Genomic DNA, 23569 nt, shown 5'->3' with positions numbered 1-23569 from the left:
AGTAACAGGGCGGAAAAGAATATCAGTAGCAGCTGTGTGTTCTCCCTTGGGCATCTTTTGCAAGATGATTGGCTCCCCTTTTTCCACAACTCAAGCTGCCAAACACAACCAGAGCAGTGAAGAGCAAGTGCCCTTGGGGCTCACTCACGTCATTTCCAGTTCCGGGTCATGGGGGTGAACCCTCCCACATTCTGGCTGTGGCTTTCAGGGCTGGACATAGGCTTTGCATAGCCTCGCGCTGCCTAGGCAAGGAGTTTGTTTATTTGTTTGTTTGTTTATTTATTTCAATACACAATGAGGGTTTTAGTGGGTATATATCTATATACACATAATAAAATTCATGATGAAGGTTATAGAGGAGATACTCATAGTAAAATATATCTAAGAAAGAATAGAAAAGAAGATATAGTAATAGAACATATCAATGAAAGAATAGAAGAAGAGATATAGGAATAGAAGAAAGGTATAGGAGATATAGGAGAGCAATAGGACGGGACGGAAGGCACCCTAGTGCACTTGTACTCGGCCCTTACTGACCTCTCCGGAATCTGGATAGGTCAACCGTAGATAATCTAAGGGTAAAGTGTTGGGGGTTTGGGGATGACACTATGGAGTTCCATGCTTCAACAACTCGGTTACTGAAGTCATATTTTTTACAGTCAAGTTTGGAGCAGTTAATATTAAGTTTAAATCTGTTGTGTGCTCTTGTGTTGTTGTGGTTGAAACTGAAGTAGTCACCAACAGGCAGGACGTTGCAGCATATGATCTTGTGGGCAATACTTAGATCTTGTTTAAGGCATCTTAGTTCTAAACTTTCTACTTCCTACTTCTATTCCCATTTAGTTGCCCAAGTATGTTATTCATAGGGTTTTCTGCCCCATCTAGCGACCTCTGCAGGTCTTTATGTTTATGTCTTAATAAAGTGACCCTTTTACCCAGCTCATGTATCCGTATGTCATTTGGTGTCCGTCGCAAATGGAAAGTCCAGTTCTTTCTAAAATGGCAATGTTTGTATTAACACTATTTGTTTTAGAAATTGTAATGGTGAGATTCACATATGCTGAACCATTGTCCATGAATGGAGAGAGCCATTATTGAAGCCTCTTCAGGTGTAGACAATTCCATTTGTCTGGTTCCTACAGCTTTTTGAAATAAAAACTGAATGGCAGATTGCAGATTTTTTAATACGGTAAGTTATTTTGTAAAGTTGGCAGGTTTAGCGCACCACCATTCCCCCCCCAATTTTGTTTTAAACAACTACCTAAAATTTTGTGCCTGTACCACCTAGATGGCTTTGTGTCTAAGGTGGGTCTAGAACTCACAGACTCTGGATTTCTAGCATGTTACTTTAGCATCAGTCCAAACTGACATTCATGGCATATTACAGTGTTCCCTCGATTTTCGCGGGGGATGCGTTCCGAGACTGCCCGTGAAAGTCGAATTTCCGTGAAGTAGAGATGCAGAAGTAAATACATTATTTTTGGCTACGAACAGTATCACAAGCCTTCCCTTAATACTTTAAACCCCTGAATTGCAATTTCCCATTCCCTTAGCAACCATTTAGATTATTACTCACCATGTTTATTTATGAAAGTTTATTAAAAAAATATTTATTAAAGGTGGATGAAAGTTTGACGATGACGTATGATGTCATCGGGCAGAAAAAACCGTGGTATAGAGGAAAAAACTGCAAAGTATTTTTTAATTAATATTTTTGAAAAACCGTGGTATAGACGTTTCATGAAGTTTGAACCCGCGAAAATCGAGGGAACACTGTAGTTTGTTTTCAAATCCTAGTGCTCACAAAGATCCAAGAGCCAACAAGCTCTTTCTCCACAATATTTGAGTACTGGGAACTTAGTTAATTGGGTGTGTCATTGATGAGCAGAAAATGATTCCCTCAGTTTGGACCCTTGGGTCCCAAAAAACAAGTACTATTTGCTTTCTGTATAAACAAAAGGAAAGAAACACTTCATTTTTAACTTGCGCAGAGGGCAAGCTTTCCCTTCTGATAGCTTGCCTTGATGTTTGGATCACTTTATTTAGCCATTTTTGTCCATCCCCCAAGTTTGGCTGCCAAGGAACTAGAGCCAAACTAGATCACCTCTTCAATGATTAAATAGAGAAACCTATCCACGAATATGCAGTAAAATGCTGCTGTTTTGGAATTGATATTTTATGCTTTAAGACAATGTTCTTAGATTGCTGAAAAATTATGACTGGGTTAATCCAATATTTATTGCCAGGGTAAGCAAGCACACATCAGTGGTTTATGATGGTTAGAAGTTCAAATTAATCTGTGATCAGATCTGCATCCCAATCTGGAATTGATCATAATTACCTTAAAATTGACAGAACAACTTGTTAAGAAAAGTAAGTTCAGTGGTACCTCTACTTAAGAACTTTAATTCGTTCCGTGAGCAAGTCCTTAAGTAGAAAACTTTGTAAGTAGAAGCAATTTTTCAAATAGGAATCAATGTAAAAGCAAATAATGCGTGCAAACCCATTAGGAAAGAAATAAAAGCTCGGAATTTGGGTGGGAGGAGGAGGAGGAAGAAGAGAAGGAGGACAGTTGCTGCTGAAGAAAGAAACTGAGGTGAGGGGAATAAAAAAAATCCGAAACTTTAAGACTTAAAAAAAGAGAGAGACGCTGATGTGGCGAAGAGGAGCACGTGCCTCCCATACACCCGGCGCCAGAAAGAGAAACCAGACACTGTGCCAGAGAGAGAAACCCAGGCGGGCGAGAGGGGGAAACCTTGTGCTCCTTTGAGCGAAAGGCGGCTGCTGCTGCTGCTGCTACCTGCTTCCTCTTCCTTCCCATGCTGAAGGGCTCCCCTCTTCTCTCGCTCACTCAGTTTGTAGCTGGCGCCTTTCCTTCACTATGGTGACTCCTTGATTTGGCTGAAGCCGAGTTGATTCGGCTGGGGCGAAGTGCCCCCTTTTGCCTTTCCATGCTCAGATGCTCCGGGAGGCAACCTTGCGCTGGGTGTGTGGGAGGCAGCGCGACAGAGTCACCACAGTGAAGTGGTTTATTTCCTCTCCAAGTGCCCAGAGAAAAGAAAACGCTTCGTTCATTCTGGACTGCCAAATCCTCCTTAAGCGCCACCGAAAGACTCCTCTGATAGCCCAGAAAAGCCCGAGATGACCGAGATTAATGGCAGGAAACTGGCCAGACCTTGGTGCTGCTCTCAAATTTCCTGGGAAATTTTTCCAGGCTTGGGTTCTTAAGTAGAAAATGGTTCTTAAGAAGAGGCAAAAAAAAATCTTGAACACCCAGTTCTTATCTAGAAAGGTTCTTAAGTAGAGGTGTTCTTAAGTATTGGGTCTACTTTCCTAGTATGTTAGATTGTACCTGGTCATGTGGCAAAAATTTAATCTGGGAGAATTCAGCCTCACCTTTTTCCAGAAATTCTGTTGTTATTCATACTAGAGTGTATAACTCCTTCCCTATTTTCAATCAAGGACAATCAATTTCTGCCAGTATTCTAAGGAAACTTTTATAACTTCACCCTGGATAATATATAAATTAGGTTGCATTGTATAACTCTTGATGTGTTTGGTTTACATTTGCTTGCCTTTGGAATATAGATTGTCAAAATGGAATGATAGCATATCTAGTGATGGGAAGCACTTCAAAAAAAAAAGATGCCATAATGGTGAAGAAGCAAATGAATAAAATTGATAACAAAGCAGCAACTATACTAGGAAACTGATCTCATGCTACTGACCTGTAAATCACACCAGTGTGGTGAAAGTAGCTAACCAAAATATTGCAACTCTATTGATATAAAGGATTCAGGATCCTGTGACAGTTGATCAAAGACATCATAGGGCTGATTGTAGCCATATGGTCTTTTTCTCTGACAATAGTGACGATGTGCAGCCTCCTATGGAGATTTATGTATTCTGGCAGGAATACTCTGAATGGGGCAGCTGTGTTTGGTCTGTTCAGGGAATAACAGTACACATAGTTATTGTCATTTACAATGTTAATTCTATGAAAGCTGGTGAGACAAACATTTCCTAAATGTACATCAAATTAAATTGTATACCAGCTGTCCTGATGGTTCAAGGAATAACACAGTAATAATTGTTTCTTAAGGGCTGCAGTTCTACTGTAGCTTTTGGGGAAATTTCACCTGTTAGCCGGCCTCTACCACGCATCATTTTAGAGGTACCATCTAAATTTCCTTATTGTGCTAAAGCATAATGTGACTTTGACTTAGCACAATGTATAATTATCAACTACAATATGTCGGTCATGGTTTATGACTTACCTATGTACTATTGTGGCTGTTTCAACAGAGTTTGGTGAAAAAGTATGGCTTATGTAGGCAGTCAAAGGGTCATGGGCATTTGCCCAATTTCTATTTTGTGACTTTTACCGACTCAAGATTACACTTCTGAAATTTGGTAGCAACTGGCTGTGTAATAGCGATACCTTCCACCTCCTATTTTTATTAGTAAATGAACTACCAGTAGGTATATAAAACCCCTGTGCATTATTTTAAAAAATGAAAATAGAAAAACTGCAAGTAGAGCATCTCTTTTCAGTTCAACTGCTTTTGTTGTCTTTGGTGTGCTGGGTTTGTAATTAACCATGAAACCCTCAGTTTCATCATTGGGCTCCTTCCTGCCATCTGACATTCCCTTTGGCTGCTTCCGCTTTGTTTAATTGTAGAGTTGGACAATATGATGCTGATGTGATGCTCTATATGCCAACATTAAATAAAGAATAAATGAAATTATCCCAACCTTGCAAAATTGCATGGAATATCCACATACCTGTACTCCATTTCACGAGAACTCGGGCAAGAACACTTGGAATTATGTAAGATCTAAGGTGATATGGTTGCAAGATTCAGCCAATGCCATTGATGTATTTATTTTGGTGCATTGGCAAGCAGTGAAATTGTATGATTGCCCAAAGCCTAAAACAGATTAAAAAACCCTTTTTAAAACAAGTAAGCAAGCACTAGGAAGTGATAGTGCAATGCCAGAATCAAACTAAATGAATGCAACTATTCTATCATCTGTTTTTTTTTAATTATCTGGCATGAGAAAATTGAGTAAGTGGGTAGTGTCACATTAGGGTTCAGGAGTCATGCGCATGTCTTTTATGTCTAGATGGTTTTTTCCATTTTGCTCTTTCTCTGTTGAATGAACTCAACAAATTGAATAGTTGTCCCTACCAGCTACATGCTGAGAATTCTGGAGGGTGGGCATATAACGAAACATTCAGGTCTAATCAGGAATTTTCTCTTATTCAATTATGAATCTCCAAATTTCTGACTTATATTTCTGTTTCAGTGTTCCATTATTTTAAATGTATTATGTCTAGAAAGACACATATTTTGCCTTGAAACTTTTCTCAAGGATTTTATGAATTGATACAAACATATTAAAAATATATTTATTTTAAATAAACTGTATAGTTAATAGTAGTGAAATGATTGTCTATGCAACTTCTTTTTCCAATAAAGTATTTCTGTTTAATATGGGTACCAAAGAACAGTAACTGATTGCCAGCATTAATCATGAATGAATGCAAGTATGAGGCCACCAGTTACTATTGAATGATGGCTATTAATTTCGACCTGTTTGTGTCTATAGTTTAATTTAAATAATCAATAAGATGAATTTACCCTGTAAAAGGAAAAAGTTCCAAATTTGCTCTTCTATTGTTAGGTTTCTTATGCAGTCTCTTATTGGCACTGTCATGGAAATTTATTCCTCAATTCATTTTTGAAGCAGTTTAAAAGAAATTGCTGATCATATATACATTAAAATATTTCTACAGGGACAATATGTGTCACATTTTTTGAACTTTAAAAATATTTTTCCTTATAAGTTCAGGTGAAGTTATTAATTAGAGTCAATTATCAATAGCTACAAGTACAGTGGTACCTCTACTTATGAACTTAATTTGTTTCATGACCAGGTTCTTAAGTAGAAAAGTTTGTAAGAAGAAGCAATTTTTCCCACAGGAATCAATGTAAAAGCAAATAATGTGTGCAATTGGGGAAACCATGGAGAGGGTGGAGGCCCTGTTTCCTCCTAGGAGATTCCTAGAGAGGCCCCATGGAGGCTTCTCCTAACCTTTTCCGGTCCTGTTTCCTCCCAGGAGATTCCTAGAGAGGCCCCACAGAGGCTGTATGTGCAGGATACAAGCAGTGCACAAAACCATGCCTCCTCGGCTGTGAAAAACCCTCTCTCCATGGAATTGATTCCTGGCACCCAAAAGGTTGGGGGTACCGTTTACCTACAATATTCTCTACTTTTCTATTAAACATGCACAATGCAAATGTTTCATCAGATATGACCATCATCTATTTGGGGTTGAGGAATCTGTTCTGCTCTTCTCCTAAAGAACAGGGTTCAGATTGTTGCACAAAGTCTTTTAACTGATAGCTCCAGTTTTGTCAGGCAGCTTGAGAACATTTGTGTTTTTTTAATGTTCTGAAATTGGGTAAGACAGTTTATTCTCTGTTAACTAAGGGTTTTTGATTCTGATTTGTTTTGCTATTAGGCTTTATAATGTAGTTCATCATTTAATGATTGCCAACTCTCTTGAACACATCAAAAAAACATATTTTGAAAAATATAGCACTCAGATTTTGCTTCAAATGACCCAGTTATAATGGATGCCTGTAACCTTTTTAAAAAACCAGTTTTAATAACATGTGGAAATATCTATAAACATTTCTTTACTTTTGAGCTATAACATTTTCTGTTCATCTTTGAAGCAACAAAGTTATGGTGGCATGACATTTGCCAATTCCTGCCCTGCTTTTATTGCTTCTTCTTCCAATCTTTGCCAGTCACTTGATTTCCCTTTAATAGATGGTGCTTTTGGATGCCTTTGACATAAGGGGATAAATTTTACTTTTAACCTTAGTACAATTTGGGATGTCTTAAACTAATCAAGGAGTGGAAACTAATCAAGAAGGAGAAGCAATTTAGAACTAAGGGGAAATTTCCTGACAGTTAGAACAATTAAACATTGGAACAACTTGCTTCCAGCAGTTGTGAATGCTCTAACACTGGAAGTTTTCAAGATATTGCTTCTATTTCCAATCTTCGCCAGTGACTTAATTTCCCTTTAATAGATGGTGCTTTTGTATGCCTTTGATAGATGGTGCTTTTGTATGCCTCTAAAATTTTACTTTTAACCTTAATACTATTTGGGAGGCCTTAAAATAATCAAGGGGTGGAAACTAATGATGGAGAGAAGCAACTTAAAACTAAGGAGAAATTTCTTGACAGTTAGAACAATTAAACAGGGGAACAACTTTCTTCCAGAAGTTGTGAATACTCCAACATTGGAAGTTTTCAAGATTTTGGATAACCATTTGTCTGAAATGGTGAAGGGTTTCCTGCCTAAACAGGGGATTGGATTAGAAGATCTGAAAGGTCCCTTCCAACTCTGATTATTATATTATACTATATTAGTTATATTAATTATATTATATTATATTAATTACATTACATTATTAAAGACGACTTCAGCAATAGAGTGATCAGTGCCTGGAATGCATTTGGTTTCTTCCCCGAACCCCAAAAATTTAACCTTAGATTAAGGTTAAGTAGATTGTCTGCAGTTGACCTCTTCCCATTTCTAAGAGGTCTATAAGGGGCATGCATAAGCACACCATTGTGCCTATGTCCCTGTACTATTGTCCTCTTTTATTGTTACTTTTTACTTTTGTTTATTCAAACTACTACTATCCTACTGCTAAATGTTTGATAGATTGATTGATAGATAGATAGACAGATAAATAAATAAATAAATAAATAGAAACATAGAAGATTGACAGCAGAAAAAGACCTCATGGTCCATCTAGTCTGCCCTTATATTATTTCCTGTATTTTATCTTAGGATGGATCTATATTTATCCCAGGCATGTTTAAATTCAGTTCCTGTGGATTTACCAACCACGTCTGCTGGAAGTTTGTTCCAAGCATCTACTACTCTTTCAGTCAAGTAATATTTTATCACGTTGCTTCTGGTCTTTCCCCCAACTCACCTCAGATTGTGCCCCCTTGTTCTTGTGTTCACTTTCCTATCAAAAACACTTCCCTCCTGAACCTTGGAAACCCTTTAACATATTTACATGTTCCCGTCTGTCCTCCAGATTATACAGGTTGATAAATAAAATCAATCAATAAAAATAATTATATAGACCAGTGTTTCCCAACCTTGGCAACCTGACGATATTTGGACTTCAGCTCCTAGAATTCCCCAGCCAGCTGGCTGGGGAATTCTGGGAGTTGAAGTCCAAATATCTTCAAGTTGCCAAGGTTGGAAACACTGATATAGACAATACTATACTAATTATGTATTATATATGTATTATACTTAATATTGTATTATATTTTTATTATATATTATAAAGCTATTTTACTCATGGGGATAACTTGAAGGCTGAGGATGTTAAAAATGCAGAAACCTTTGAGGAAAGGGGAGCAGCTCTGGAGAGGGACAATGAACCACTTCCATTTGCAACTGTATTAGTTCCCCCCTACTCCCCAATCGGCTGAAAAAAAGAGATATGCGCCAGAAAATTTACCTTTTATTTCCCGGGGCCGGTGTTGAACTCGTTACTAGGCGCTATTTTTTGGGGGGGGACGGGGGGACGACCAAGTGGTCCCCGGGATGGGAAGCATCCATTGGCTAAGGCAGTGTTTCCCAACCATGGCTTTCGCTGGCTGGGGAATTCTGGGAGTTGAAGTCCAAATATCTTCAAGTTGCCAAGGTCGAGAAACACTGGGCTAAGGACAGGGAGGGAAGCAGCAGGGTGGAAAAATGACCCGGGCTGGTTGGACAGAGACTTCCCTCGTCCTCTTTTCACACGCCATTTCCTGCTCTCGTGTTTACTTCCCGGTTCACCTCTCCCGTCACGGGCGCAGCAAATCAAACGCGGCTTTCCCAAGTGGAGCCCGAGAACGGGAGAAGCAGTGAGGGGAGTGAATGGAATTACAGGGAAGAAGTTGTACCGGAAGGCGAGTCCGGGGCGGCTGCTCACGAGCGTTTGGGAGTCCAAGCCCGGTCTGACGACGCGAACTGCTTCTCTTCCTTTCTCCTGTTTGCAGGTTTATCCGGAGCCGCGCACCGAGAGCGAGTGCCTGAGCAATATCCGCGAGTTTCTCCGGGCATGCGGCGCCACCCTTCGCCTGGAGGTGAGGAAATGGGATGGGAGGCGGCTGCATGTCTACCTGTGGAGCGTCGAGGGAGGGTGGGGAAGGTGGAGGACCACCGCCGCGGTAAAATCCCTAGTTATAGTTGCTGCGAACAAGAAACCCCCCCCGATCTCTTGTTTTATACAAGCAAGGTTGTCAGTAGCCCGATATTAATATCATGATTTCTGTCTGCACGTCTGTAAATCTTGTTTGTTCACACGGGTCGATTCTATAATTTCTCTACATTCAAAACCATAAATATTTACTAAGTCTGCACTACTACACTGCTCAAAAAAAATAAAGGGAACACTCTAAGAACACATCCTAGATAGGAATGAATCAAATATTCTCATTGAATACTTTGTTCTGTACAAAGTTGAATGTGCACAACAGCATCAGTGTTGCTTCCTAAGTGGATAGTTTGATTTCACAGAAGTTTGATTTATTTGGAGTTATATTGTGTTGTTTTAAGTGTTCCCTTTATTTTTTTGAGTAGTATTTTTTTCCTCATCATTCTTATCACCCATTTCCTCCCACTTATGACGTTATGACTGTAACTTGTTGCTTGTATTCTTAAGATTGTTATTAATATTGATTGTTTCCTCATTGCTTATTTGACCTCCTATGACAATCATTAAGCGTTGTACCGCATAATTCTTGATAAATGTATCTTTTTTATGTACACTGAGAGCATATGCACCAAAGACAAATTCCTTGTGTGTCCAATCACACTTGGCCAATAAAGAATTCTGAAGAATTCTGTTCTATAATTTATGCCACCGTGCTGTTGCATTGTTTGAACTGTTTATAAACAAGCTTTAAAGGTATTCCCTACAAAGAACAGGTGGAAGGACAAGTTCTTAAAAGCTTCCAGCGTTGGAGCATTCACAACTTCTGGAGGCAAACCATTCCGCTGATCAATTATTCTTACTATCAGGTACTATCAGGACGATTGATCAGTGGAACAGATTACCTCCAGAAGTTGTGAATGCTCCAACGGTGGAAGCTTTTAAGATGCTGGATGTCTGAAGTAATGTAGGGTCTCCTGCCCAAGCAGGGGGTTGGATTAAAAGACCTCCAAGGTCCTTTCCAATTCTGTTGTTGTTATAAAAAATTAGGAAAGATATGATAGATCTGTGGTTCTGGAGAACTCTGTTGCATTGGAATGCTTGTCTTGGGGCTGAGAGTACTTAATTCACAATGCTCAGGCTGCTCCTGACTGGTATTAGCCTCACAGCAGAAAGCATCCCAGTGTGGTTTCTGCTAGAGCAGTGTTTTTCAACCAGTTTGCCACGGCACAGTAGTGTGGCGTGAGACATGGTCAGGTGTGCCGTGGGGAAATTAAACATGGGCCCGCAAACTACCATTCCTGCTAGGATATCCCTTTTGTGTTCATCAAAACAGGCTCAGGTTTCACACTACGTGAGTATAAATACATTTAGAAACTATATTATTAACTATACAGTGGAACCCCGACATAAGAGCTGCTCTACTTAAGAGCAACTCGAGATAAGAGCTGGGAGGGGAGAGATATTTTTGTTCTACTTACAAGCCCAAATTCGAGATACAAGCGCCAAGGAGCTGTCTCCTGAAGCCAAACGCTAACTTCCGCGTTCGGCTTCAGGAGACAGCTGCGAAGCGGCGCGCGTGTTTTAAAAGGTTGCAGCCGGCCTGGAGGGCTCGGGGGGGTGCTTGCAGCTTTTTTTCTTGCTCTTTTTCTTTTTTTTTCCCTTCCCTTCCTCTATTTCTTCTTTTCTTTCTCCTTCCCACCTTCTTCCCTCCCTCCCTCCCTTCACTCATTCCTCTCTTACTCTCCCCTTTCATAAGTTTCCTTGCTTCCTTCCTCTGTTCATGTCCCTTCCCCCTTTCTTTCTTTCTTTCTTTCTTGCTTTCCTTCTTGCTCTTTTTCTTTCTCTCTTTTACCTTCCCTTCCTCTATTTCTTCTTTTCTTTCTCCTTCCCACCTTCTTCCCTCCCTCCCTCCCTTCACTCATTCCTCTCTTACTCTCCCCTTTCATAAGTTTCCTTGCCTCCTTCCTCTGTTCCTGTCCCTTCCCTCTTTCCTTCCTTCCTTCCCACCCTCCGTCCATTCATTCACCCATTCCTCTCTTGATCGCTTAAAGCCGGTCCCTGGTGCAAAAAGGGTTGGGAACCTCTGTCCTACAGGATTGGGTGGCAGAGAAGTTGAACATATGTAAATTTAAAAGTTTAAGAAAGTTTACAAGTTAAGTGAAAGAAACTTCATTATTCATTTATATGTACATGTACATTTCTTCATTAAAAACATGTCTTTCTGCATAATTTAGACTAACTTTGTGAGTTTTTTGAGGGCTGGAACCAATTAAAATTATTTACATTAATTCCTATGGGGAAAAGTCGTTCGAGATAAGAGCTGCTCGACTTAAGAGCCCAGGTCCGGAACGAATTAAACTCGTATCTCGAGGTACCACTGTATGTGTAATGTGTACTGTGTTAGAGTGTCATTTTATGTCATTTTGGTTGGTGGTGTGCCCCAGGATTTTGTAAATGCAAAAAATGTGCCGCGGCTCAAAAAAGGTTGAAAATCACTGTGCTAGAGAACTAGTAAGGTACTGAGATTGGAGGAAAAAAAGGTAACCTTCACCTTGTGTATTCATTTGCTTTTTTTCATACCTCTAGCACACTACACTGAAGTGTCTTTATATTGTGAAAATCTAGCCTGTGCTGTTTGATTATGGTGCGGTATGTTAATGGACCTGAGTTTTATTGTATAAGGCTGTTGTGTAAATATAACCAGTTTTGACCCTGTGAGTAATTCAGTGATAACTCTTTTCCTGTTGGGGAATTGAGAGTCATGTTGGTATAGTCTAGGTGCTGCTAGAAATCCGAAGATTATGGGTTCTAGACTTCCCTTAGACATGAAAGCTGGCTTGGTGACTTTGGGCTAGTCACGCTTTTGCAGCCTAACCAATTTCAAAAAGTTGCTATGGGGAAAATAGGAGGAAAGTTTATTATGTGTGTTCACTGTCTTGACCAAATTAAACAAAGTGGATATATGGGTTGTTGCATATATCGACAGACCATATATCCACTTTGGTCTGTCGATATATGGGCTGTGACCACATGACCAAAGAGATGCCTACTGATTGGCGGTAAATTGCCAGCCAGAGATTGGTTAAGGTGTTCACAGGTGGGACTATAAAAGAGCTGTCATGCCAAAGATTGCCTCCCCTCACTCTCAGGTGTTGGCAAGGAACGAGTCACTTGTTAGCTGGGTCGGAACCCCCCAAATAAGGGTTGAACTGTCCCTGATCCTCGCCTCACTCCTTAAGCACCTTGTTAGCAAACTATCACTGGCGACAAAGGTGGGATAAAGGCAGATCAGGAATAAAAAGTCACTACTGAAGCACTGAGGAAAAACTTTTTTTTTTCCTAAGACGATGATGAGATGTCACAACAGCAATCCAGCCACAGAATCACCTGAGAAGTCTCTGTTGTCAATGATTCTGCTATTAAACATGTTTTAATGAATTACTGTACAATGTAGATGAAGCCCTCCATGACCAAAGTGTCCACTCATTGATAAAAGTATTACTTCTATCATGTCCAAAATTCCTTTAGTAAGCTTTTCACTTAGTTGCAGATTTTTTTTCTTTGTATAGTTTTATATGCAAAATTCCTGCCTTTTATGGCATACAAAGTTCCTCTTCATCTTGGAATCTGTCTTGGAAATCTCACACATGCACACAATAGCACACAATCTAGTGTGCTATTCCCTTTTGATAAAAGTATGCGAAAAATGCCTCCCCTTGTCCCTTATGAAGGAGACAAAACAAAAAGAAATTAACTAAATTTAGTTGTCAACACCATCCCCTACATCTATGATTCTGTGAGTTCTATTTCCCCATTGCTTTCTGTTCTTGCAAACATCATATTTGTACTCTGCTTTTGTTCTTTAAACTTGTCACCTCTGTTTTGGAGGATCTTGTCGCCACCCTCTAACCACTATTTTCTTGGTCTTTTCTACCTTCTAAGTCCATTTTTCCTTCCTACATAGCTATATTTTGCTATTCGTTCCACATCCATTTTCTGTGATCTAACCATTTTATCAGTTCTCCATTTTTTTCATCTTTATTAAATGTTCTAGTAAACGTGTGTATAAAGTTGTACAGGTACATTTAATTTTTCAACATGTCTCTGAATATTGCTGTATTCAATGATTTCCATAGTTCCCAGCTTTTGCCAGACCCAGGTGCCAGCTCCTATATTGGTTCCATCCAGTGTTGGTTCTTTGTAGCTTTAAAAGCTCTCTGCCTTTAAATTCTTTGAAACCTTCTGTCGATCTAAGAAAGCCTTTCCTAGATTTTAATCTCTGATGAACTTTTAGGCCATGGAGAGGGTGTTGTCTAAACATTGATGATTTAAGCCTCTCTCTATATGTTGCTGCTTCTCTATGACAGCAGATGGAGCAATGCCAGCTACCTCTTATCTAGAGGGGTAAGTTTAAAGGTATCCAGTAATAACTCTCCTGCCTTCATTCAGAGCAATATCCAGCACGTGCTGATTTATATCAGAGCGGGCAGGCATTTTCACCTGCTGAGTAACAAAGCACCAAAGCTGTTGTCTTAAAAAGACCCACTCCAGGTAGAGATCATTAATATCCCGAGTGTGATTTTATCCACTGACCTTCAGTTTAGAGTTGTTGGTACAGTGCTCCTTACCTGTTAGGGCCTTATCTAGAGCTATCTCCTAAATATTTAGGGCTGTAGCAATGCTCCAATAGCATCCCTTTCCATATAATTTTCAGCTCTCTTGCAGCCTGCTTATTGCAAAAATGGAGGGCATATACCTGAGTTTTTGCTGGATTTGGCCTTAGCTGGTTATCCCAATAGTATCTATCCAGCTCTACCAGAGCTTAGGTTGAACCCCATCAAGTGTTTTTCCTTGTACAGCCATTGCTTAATCATCAGCATACGTAGTTGTTAGTACCTTCATGGAGTGGCTGATCATTGGTTAAATATTAAGAAGGGTTGGAGCCTATTACACTACCCTGTGATAAACCTTTTAGTTCTTCCATACACTTTGCCTCCCTTGGAACTCCACAATAAACAAGTTTTTCTGAAGCAGATTCCTGATGATATATGTAAGTTTTAATTCTTTAGTCATAACGTAAAATTTCTGCTCCAGTCTTTGAAGCATCCAAAGCATAGTACAGAGATGAATAAAACAAACAAACAAACAAACAATCAAATAAATAAATAAACAAGCCACTCAGAATCTGTTTCAGAGTGAGCAGCATATAAATAAGCAAACAAACAAACAAACAAACAAACAAATAAATAAAAATAAATTGGGATGCTGGGAAGCATTCTGATAAATTGGTATTTTGCGAGTGGTTGTATTGATAGTTATTTTGTGAATGGGAAAGACCCCCATAATAATTCTGAAAGAGAGTTCACAACATGAACTCTTTGTTCTGAATGTGATCACCTGTTCAAAAAGGTTTTGGTACACATGGTATTTGTTTCTATGAAAATCAATTGTGTAGGTTTTTTTTTTTATTTTCAGAATTGGTGTGCTGTAAAAGTGAGTGAAAATAATTGGGAGTTTGGAATGTGAAGAGATGACAGTAAAAGTATTAATCCCTTGCTTGACTTAAAATCTAAAAACTTTCCTTGTTTAAATAAGCAAGCAGGAATAGATTTATAAATATGCCAGCTGGAAACTCTGGAATTATTTATTCAAAGCATGCCAGCGCTTCGCTTGAAAGAGCTCTCAGTGTAGGTTGCAAATCAAGAAAAAGTCTGTTCTGCCTTCCAAGCTTATACACTAAAAAGAAATGACATCAAAGGAATAAGAATAGAGTAGAGAAAGGAGAACAAGAATATTTAGGTATAAGCAGGGCTGGGATCCACGCTTTCGCTTTGCGCGCACAGCAGACACACACTGCGCACAAATACACAATTCCAAGAAAAGTCACCTTCCGTATTGCAGCTGGCAAGGAAAAGATCTAAAGCATGGGAATCAACTCTGCAGCCCCAATCAGCTGGGCTTCGGGAAAAGAAATATAGGTGAGTATAATGCAGGGAAGGGCAGACGGGCCCACTTCAAAGTCGGAGAGAAGTGGTTGGCTCATGTCTGAAAGTTGGAGCTAACAGTGTACCTGAACTGGTCTGAACCAGTAGAATTCAGCTACACAAGCCTAATGATCTTAGCATTTCCTCTGCAGTATTTTGGTGGAAAGTGTTAGATTACTATTCAGAAAAAGTCAAAATTTCTCTTCCATAACTTGATATAGGTGGTAAGATGATCCTTAAATGTAACCCAGAGGTTCACAACCCAAGGACTGCATCTCCTAGAGATTCACAAGAAATTTAGAGAAAGTTTGTAAAACTTTTTAAAAAAATAGCCGATCAGACTTGTACAGAATAAATAACTTCAATAAATAAATTCATCCACGCCTGAACAAATCCTTGGGGGGAGGAAAGAGGGAGAATGAGAGAGAGTGTCAGTCGCTGGATTGTACTATATAAGTTAGAGGGAAAAATTATGTTCAACTGTCTTTTGGGCACTTGATGTAAATACTTGTTGAGTGTTTGTCGTATCTGTACTATATACAGTGGTATTTATTTTATTTATTATTTGGATTTGTATGCCGCCCCTCTCCGAAGACTCGGGGTACCTTGTCTTACGAACTTAATTGGTTCTGGGAGGAGGTTCATAAGGTGAAAAGTTCATAAGACGAAACAATGTTTCCTATAGGAATCAATGGAAAACCGATTAATGCGTGCAAGCCCAAAATTTACCCCCTTTTCAAGCCAAAGCGCCCGTTTTTGCGCTGGTGGGATTCCCCTGAAGCTCCCCTCCAAGGGAAACCCCACCTCCGGACTTCCGTGTTTTTGCGATGCTGTAGGGAAATCTCAGGAGGGTAATCCCAGGATCACAAAAACGAGTGCTCTTCTGGCAACGGAAGTCTGGAGGTGGGGTTTCCCAGTGGTGGTAGTGGGTTCGTAAGGCGAAAAAAGTTCGTAAGAAGAGGCAAAAAAATTCCGAACCCCAGGTTCGTATCTCGAAAAGTTCGTATGACGAGGGGTTTGTATGATGAGGTACCACTGCATTTCTGTGCATAATCAAAACAGAATTGCAGAACAGAACAGAGCAGCCTCCTGAAGCCTCTGGGGTGCGAACAACAGGACAAAGGCAAACTGGAAGTCCGTTTGACTGAATTTCCGTTTTGCCCATTGAGACGGTTTTTGAATTCTGGAGGCTTTAGGGAAGCCTGAGAGTGAAAAAAGGCCCAACGGGGCCGCATATGTGTGGGGATGTGTGCATGTGCAGCGTGGCGTGTGGGGGAGTTGTGTGCCAGCACGCAGGCACTAGTGTGCGCGCGCACACACATACACACTTCCATTTTTGGCACGCAAGAAAAGGTTCGCCACCACTGGCCTAAAGGAATATTCCAATGCCCATACGTGTTGTCTTAATACCATTATATACCAGAAATATTAAAGTTTGATGGAAAAAGAATACAGTTAATCTGTATTCTGAAAGCATCTTCTCCACAATAAATTTGGTTTAAGGAACAGACAGCTTTGTTCTCCTAATGCTTTGGTGCCATTCCTCACATCAGAGGTCTTCAAACCTGGCAACGTTAAGACTTAACAACTTGTGGACTTAGCAATAGCTGGTTGGATAATTCTGGGAGTTGAAGTCCACAAGTCTTAACGTTGCCAAGTTTGGGGACCCCTGTCTTACCCTGTAATATCTGCCTCTTGAGGCAGTGCTAATGATCAACAGATATGTAGCATTGTAATTATTGTTATTAAGATTTTTGCCTAATGACTAGAAAGTTAGTTTTTCAGAACTGAATTAGTTCTTAATGGGCCAAAGAGAAAGTCCTAGTCTATGATTTCAACTGAAATTGAATTATAAAATGGTAAGATATTAGACTGCCAGATATCCTAGGGAGTACATGTGCCATCAAATTAAAACAAATCAACCCAAAATCTTTCCTGTTCTTATTATAAATGAGGCATAGAAAATCTTGGTTTTTTTTTTAAACAACAGATGTAGTAGGGCATCTGAAATGGAACTACAGAAGTTTAGATCTATTCTGACCAGATGCTAGAACCATTATGATGAACCTATGGCTACCTTTGAAAAGTGTTCGGAAACTTCAGATCGTGCAAAATGCAGCTGCGAGAGCAGTCATGGGCCTACCTAGGTATGCCCATGTTTCACCATCACTCCGCAGTCTGCATTGGTTGCCGATCAATTTCCGGTCACAATTCAAAGTGTTGGTTATGACCTTTAAAGCCCTTCATGGCATCGGACCAGAATATCTCCGAGACCGCCTCCTGCCGCACGAATCCCAGCGACCGATTAGGTCCCACAGAGTGGGCCTTCTCCGGGTCCCGTCAACTAAACAATGTCGGTTGGCGGGCCCCAGGGGAAGAGCCTTCTCTGTGGCGGCCCCGGCCCTCTGGAACCAACTCCCCCCGGAGATTAGAACTGCCCCTACTCTTCCTGCCTTCCGTAAACTCCTTAAAACCCACCTTTGCCGTCAGGCATGGGGGAACTGAAACATCTTCCCCTGGGCACGTTTAATTTATGCATGGTATGTCTGTGTGTGTGACTGTTAGCATATGGGGTTTTTTAAATATTTAAATATTTTACATCTGTCTGATTGCTTATGATTTGTTTTTTACATGTTGTGAGCCGCCCCGAGTCTTTGGAGAGGGGCGGCATACAAATCTAAGTAATAAATAAATAAATAAAAATAAATACGTGCTATGGATGACACGCAGAGTCCTTTGGGCATGCCAGCTGTCACCCCAACCCAGCTCCACCACACATGTATGTGAGGCTCTTGCCAACCAGCTGGTCTTTGGGTCTATCGCACATGTGCAAGGAGGTGGTGTGCATATAAGTGATGCGTGAATGCATGGGAGTGGGATGCATGTACAGGGGGCAATCACATTGCATTTTGGGGCCTTGTGCACTGCCCCCCATGCCCTGTTTTGGCTTCTAGTTTGGTGCAGGAAGACTTCCAGGCCCAAAATATGGATCAGGGGGCTGCGTGGGGGACCCTCCCAAAGGCCCGCACCAACCTGGAAGCCAAAAATTGATGAGGGTGCGTTGCATGCGGGAAGGTCATGAATACGGGTGTTGGGGGAGTGCAGGGGTCATGCACGCATGAGGGGGATTGTGCATGTACGGGCAGGGGTTCCTGCATTCATTTCATCATGGGTGCAGGCTCACGGGCCCACTGTTGCACGCATGCGCATGCTTTCAGCACGCTTTGACAAAAAGGTTGGCCATCATTGTGCTAGAGTGTTAGATGTTGTAGTGTTGTCCATGCTAAAAAAGCGACACAGGAAAATTAAAATCCAAAACAGAGGCAACTCTATATACTGGTATTAGCTACATATGTCACTTTAGAGTTCACAATCAATCTTGAAATTGAGGTTTCAGAAATAATGGAGAAGAAAAAAAATAAAAGAAATGCACCAAATGCACATTTATATGGTTTATCGACCCAGATTGTGGGGGCAATAGGCTGGCTCTGTTAAAAAAGTGCTATTGCTAACATGTTGTAAGCCGCCCTGAGTCTAAGGAGAAGGGTGACATAAAAATCGAATGAATGAATGAATTAGTGAATGAATGAATGAATGAATCAATCAATCAATCAATCAATCACTCGTGTTTTGAATAGAAATACTTATTACAACATAGTCTGCTGCAGCTTTCCCAAATATACTGAAATGCATGGATATTTTTTTAATGGTGTGTTCTACGTATTTTTTTTTTTTACAAATTGATATTTCTATCCGTTTATGTCTATTTTTTTATTGGTTTACTGCCAAAGGATCTGTAGGTAGGATTCCAGAGTCTTCACAGCTCTGCCTCCTAAGAAGCAACTGGAAGAAGAAAATTAGACAGGAAGTCATTAAATTTTCCTTTCATCTTTATGCTAAAGAACATAGCATACATATATCTAAATGCAATTTCTATGATGCAAAGAAAGGCGTGCCTTTGTTGGTGTGATCTTGAATCCTTGGGTATTAGCTACTTAAATACTTGTCTCTGTTAATATGATTACTGTCTTACATGAAGAAATTTTTGATATGTCATAAAATCGCTTTCACATCATCAATGCAGTATATATGTATGTATGTATGTATGTATGTATGTATGTATGTATGTATGTATGTATGTAGATTGTTCTGAGTTCGGGTTTTGCCCCGTGTAATATTTTGAGTGTCTATGCGACGTTTCGGTGAAATCACATTCACCATCATCAGGCTGAAGTTATAAGCTTCGTGCTGCTTATAACTTCAGCCTGATGATGGTGAATGTGATTTCACCGAAACGTCGCATAGACACTCAAAATATTACACGGGGCAAAACCCGAACTCAGAACAATCTACATACATACATACATACATACATACATACATACATACATACATGACGAGTGGGACCTCATCAAAATGTCGACAGAATTTTCAAAATCCTACACGGGAAGAAACCCGAATATACCAAGACCGTCATACCTGTACCCGTGAAAATCTACGAAAACATATATATATATATATATATGTTTTTGTAGATTTTATATATATATATTTTATTGTTTTCGTAGATATATATAATTCGTTCTTTCCTCCCCCATCCCTTATCCTGTTTGTTTTCCTGTTGAGTAACACATTCAAGATGCAGAATGGAGATGGTGATGATGATGATGATGTTTTAGTTCGGATGAGCCAATCAGCTTGTTCCAATATGCCAGATAGTCTAAGTCTGATAGGAAACAAGCCCCTTAAACATCCTGTTATTTTATGACTCCTTTTAATACTGGTTTAGTAAGCTATTACTGAGTGAGAATTTACAATAGATGTGAGTTTTTCTCCTTGCTACTTAAAAAAAAATCTTGCTTTTAAATTGTTTATTTAAAAAAAAAATCATTTTAAATGTCTTTCAGGATTTAGGACAATACTTTTTTGCCTTAATCTTGCATCATATGGTTTAACAGTTTCTGAAATATAAAAACTAGATTAAAAAAAAATCTTTAAAAAATTAACGGAAGTTTTATTTTTTAAATAGACTTTAGGAAGTAATTTGCAGAATACTTTTTCTTAAGTATAATAACTTAATAGAATAAAAACCTGTCAAACTTGAATCACTGTTGTGTGTCTCTGGTGTTAAATTTGGTATTTTTGATGTTTGTTTTTGATCCTATATCTCTTATTTCGAGGTATAACAAAATTGGAGTATGATTACAAGATGTGGGAGAGGTGCAGGACGTAAATTATATTTTATATGCTTTGCATTGCAAAAAAAGTATATATGAAAAGGTGTAATAGAGTACTGTACTAGTAATGTCTACACTACAGTATATTCCCTTTATATAAAATGTTTAGAACTTTTATAAAAAAATTTGCTGTGAAATGTTCTGAAAAGCTAGCGGCATTTTAAATTATGAAATACAAAAGGTTATGCAAAGGTAGATTTTATAACGACTATTTTATGCATATTGGTACATTATGATAAGCTTTCTATTTTAACCAATTTTTAAGTTTAGTGGATTTAGGTTACATGAAACTAAGAGTTTTTGTATATCTGCTTATTGACAAGTTATTACAAATACTTAATAAGAATAAAAAAAGAAGTTTTCATTTTTCTGATATTTATAGTACATGTGCAATGTATTTTCAAAAATAAAAAAGCTGACTGTATTGCTAATATTTCCTAATGTTTATAACTTAATTTTCCTTTTTTAAAAACTGAAGCAAATACTATTAAATGCCATTTAAATTGTTTTCATTATGCAGATATTTCAAAATATGCCACTAATTTTGTTAAAAGTTCATTTACTTAATGCCATCAATACTTTTTATTTCATTTACATTTTCATATTTTCTAAAAAAAATAAAAAAATAGTACTGTGAGTTCAAAAGAATGTTTTCTGACTTCTACATAATCAATGAACATTCAAGTTATAAAACTACTTTTACATGGTTTTTATAATAATTTGTGCATTCTTGTGAGATTATTAACTTTCAGTTTTCTTGTGTGAAAAAGTGGAATTACTCTTTATTCAGCTATGTATTGTTTTAATTTTAATTTATAGAAGTAGGATATGTGATCCACTTAGAATTGACAAATATTGGTGAAATGTATAAGTTTCATAATATATAAATGTTTTTTTTAAGTGGCAACAAACTTGTTTTCCTTTATAGATACATATGTAATGTATGCTATATCATACATGTAAGAGAAATATAAACGTGTTCTTTGCTATGTACTTTTATTGCTGTACTGTTATACTTGAAAGTTTGAGTCACATCATGCTTTATATGTTTACCTTTTAAAATCTGAGATAAAAAGTAAAGGGGAAATAACATGGATTGAACATAGAGTTTTGCAGTTCCACTCTGTACACTGGTAACACTTAGTGCTTAGTCCAAACATCAAGTTCTGCTCATTAAATACAGCTCCGGTTGTGAAACTATATTTTTCTTTTCCTTTCTTCAAGGATTTAGATGGAAAATGCTATACTTTGGGCAAGCTTCCAAAGTGTATATGAATGACAGATGACTGGATTCAGACGTCATTCTAAACGCTGGTTTAAGCACCGTCTGTTGAATAGGACACAAATGGCTCTATTCACACATAACATTGTTATACAGAAGATATGACATACTTTTATATTAATGGGCCTTCATAAATAAAAGATACTTTCCCCAGAATGCTAAAATGATATTTTTCTCTACCATGGCTTATAAACCACAAAGATTGAACTATATAACAGATAAAATGAAATTTGAGGAAGCCACATTATTTATGGGTTTAAGTGTAACAATCTGTGATTTAAGGTTATCCGCAAGCTCTTCTAGCTCTTGAAAATGGATGGCACAGTTTCTACGCATCTGATGATGAAAAAAAGGGTGGTAAAAGTCTAAAAAATTAAGTTTATCAGTGTTTTCTTGGTTTAAACAAAGAAAAACTTCAAATATTAGGGGAAATCAAGCATTTCATACACAAATTTATGCAATTGGGATGTAGCTTCACCTGCTTTTGCTGTCTTTTAATGCAACCCTTCAGCTGGGAAAAGTTAACATTTTTGGTTTCAGATCTCAATCACTCAAATGTCTGTTCTGGGTTTTGAGCCCAGATCTGTCCAGTATAAGTTTAATATTCTTGATAGCTACAGTGTCTTGCATAATTTATTGCTGGTTTACACATCATACTATGGAGTGTTTAATCTGGGATTTACATGGTATTTGAACCTAGTCTTGCTGGATTATAAATAATTTTTATCACTTTTAAGTATCAATCAAACCTGTGCAGCTCCACATTTAATTCAAACAAATAATGGCTTTTATGTAAAAATAAACTAAAAATATGGAGGGTTGTTACTATAATTAACAGGAATTTTTAAAAAGAGTTGAATCCCCCCCCCCCATTCTAATAAGACCATGGGTTTGTGATTTTTTTTAGACCTTTGATGCAAATGATCTCTATCAAGGACAGAACTTCAGTAAAGTGCTTAGTTCTTTGGTGGCACTAAATAAAGTAACAGCAGGTAAATATAAATCTATTTATTAGGTATATTTTTATAGTTTTCTAGACGTTGACTATTTTCTCTTACTTATCATTAATGTAATAATCTTTCCTCCTTTGTCTGTTAACTTGTATGATTCAAATTTGAAAGATTTCAGCTACATGTCTCAGAACTTTATTTACTCCATATTATTTGCATTTCTACTTTTGAGATTACTTATTTCCTACCTCCCACCTGACTCTGCAGCAACTGTGAGCTGGAAAATGTAAGTCAATTTTGCCTTGAGACCAAGGCAACTCCTGTGATTTCATGGACACTTCTGTATAATTTTCCTGGTAAGAATGGAAAAGTCATTTCTTTGATTCCAAGTCAAAATTTTAGTCCTGGGACTTCCATTTAAAACACTAATCCAGTTTGATGCCAGTTAACATTTTGAAATCAGCCAAAGTTATTTAAATGCTGCTGCATGTGTAGAATATCATTTTTTAAAATAAAACAAATGGACTTTTGCCATGTTCAGTTGACTAATGTTAGCAACAAAGTTAATAGCTACCATATATAATACTTTAAATTCAAAGATATACCGGTGCTTCAAAGTACATGGCAGCATGAACATAACATCTGTCTGCAACTCTTTAAAGTAGCCATGCCTTTTCTTGGAATCAGTTATATATTCTGCAGCTGCCATGCAATCTTGGGAAGGACACCCTAGATTTCCAAGGCTACAGAGAAGTGCTTCATTTGTGACTCCACTGCTTTGAAGCACCCACTTGCTTTCAGAGGAGTGCTGCTTAGCCCTAGCAGAAAGTAGCTTCAACACTGAGCTTCTGCTGCCTTCTCATAG

The 23569-nt window shown here is 38.5% G+C and overlaps 1 protein-coding gene across 13 annotated transcripts in view; it reads left to right on the top strand.

The window, feature by feature from the left end:
• The window catches only part of ARHGEF7 (Rho guanine nucleotide exchange factor 7), a 113172-nt gene that overhangs the window by 12173 nt on the left and 77430 nt on the right, over positions 1 to 23569 (top strand). For 8 of the 13 annotated variants that reach the window (XM_070751171.1, XM_070751185.1, XM_070751179.1 and 5 more), the window contains exons 2-3: positions 9094 to 9180; positions 22662 to 22746. In XM_070751171.1, coding sequence (XP_070607272.1) covers positions 9094 to 9180; positions 22662 to 22746 — 172 coding nt within the window. Of the gene's footprint in view, positions 1 to 8863; positions 9004 to 9093; positions 9181 to 22661; positions 22747 to 23569 lie in introns of those variants that run through there. The other 5 variants (XM_070751180.1, XM_070751182.1, XM_070751181.1 and 2 more) reach the window with 4 other exon arrangements.

This window comes from Erythrolamprus reginae, chromosome 4, assembly GCF_031021105.1.
Source record: "Erythrolamprus reginae isolate rEryReg1 chromosome 4, rEryReg1.hap1, whole genome shotgun sequence".
In the NCBI taxonomy this organism is placed as follows: domain Eukaryota; kingdom Metazoa; phylum Chordata; class Lepidosauria; order Squamata; family Dipsadidae; genus Erythrolamprus; species Erythrolamprus reginae.
This window is presented reverse-complemented; position numbering and strand designations above follow the sequence as displayed.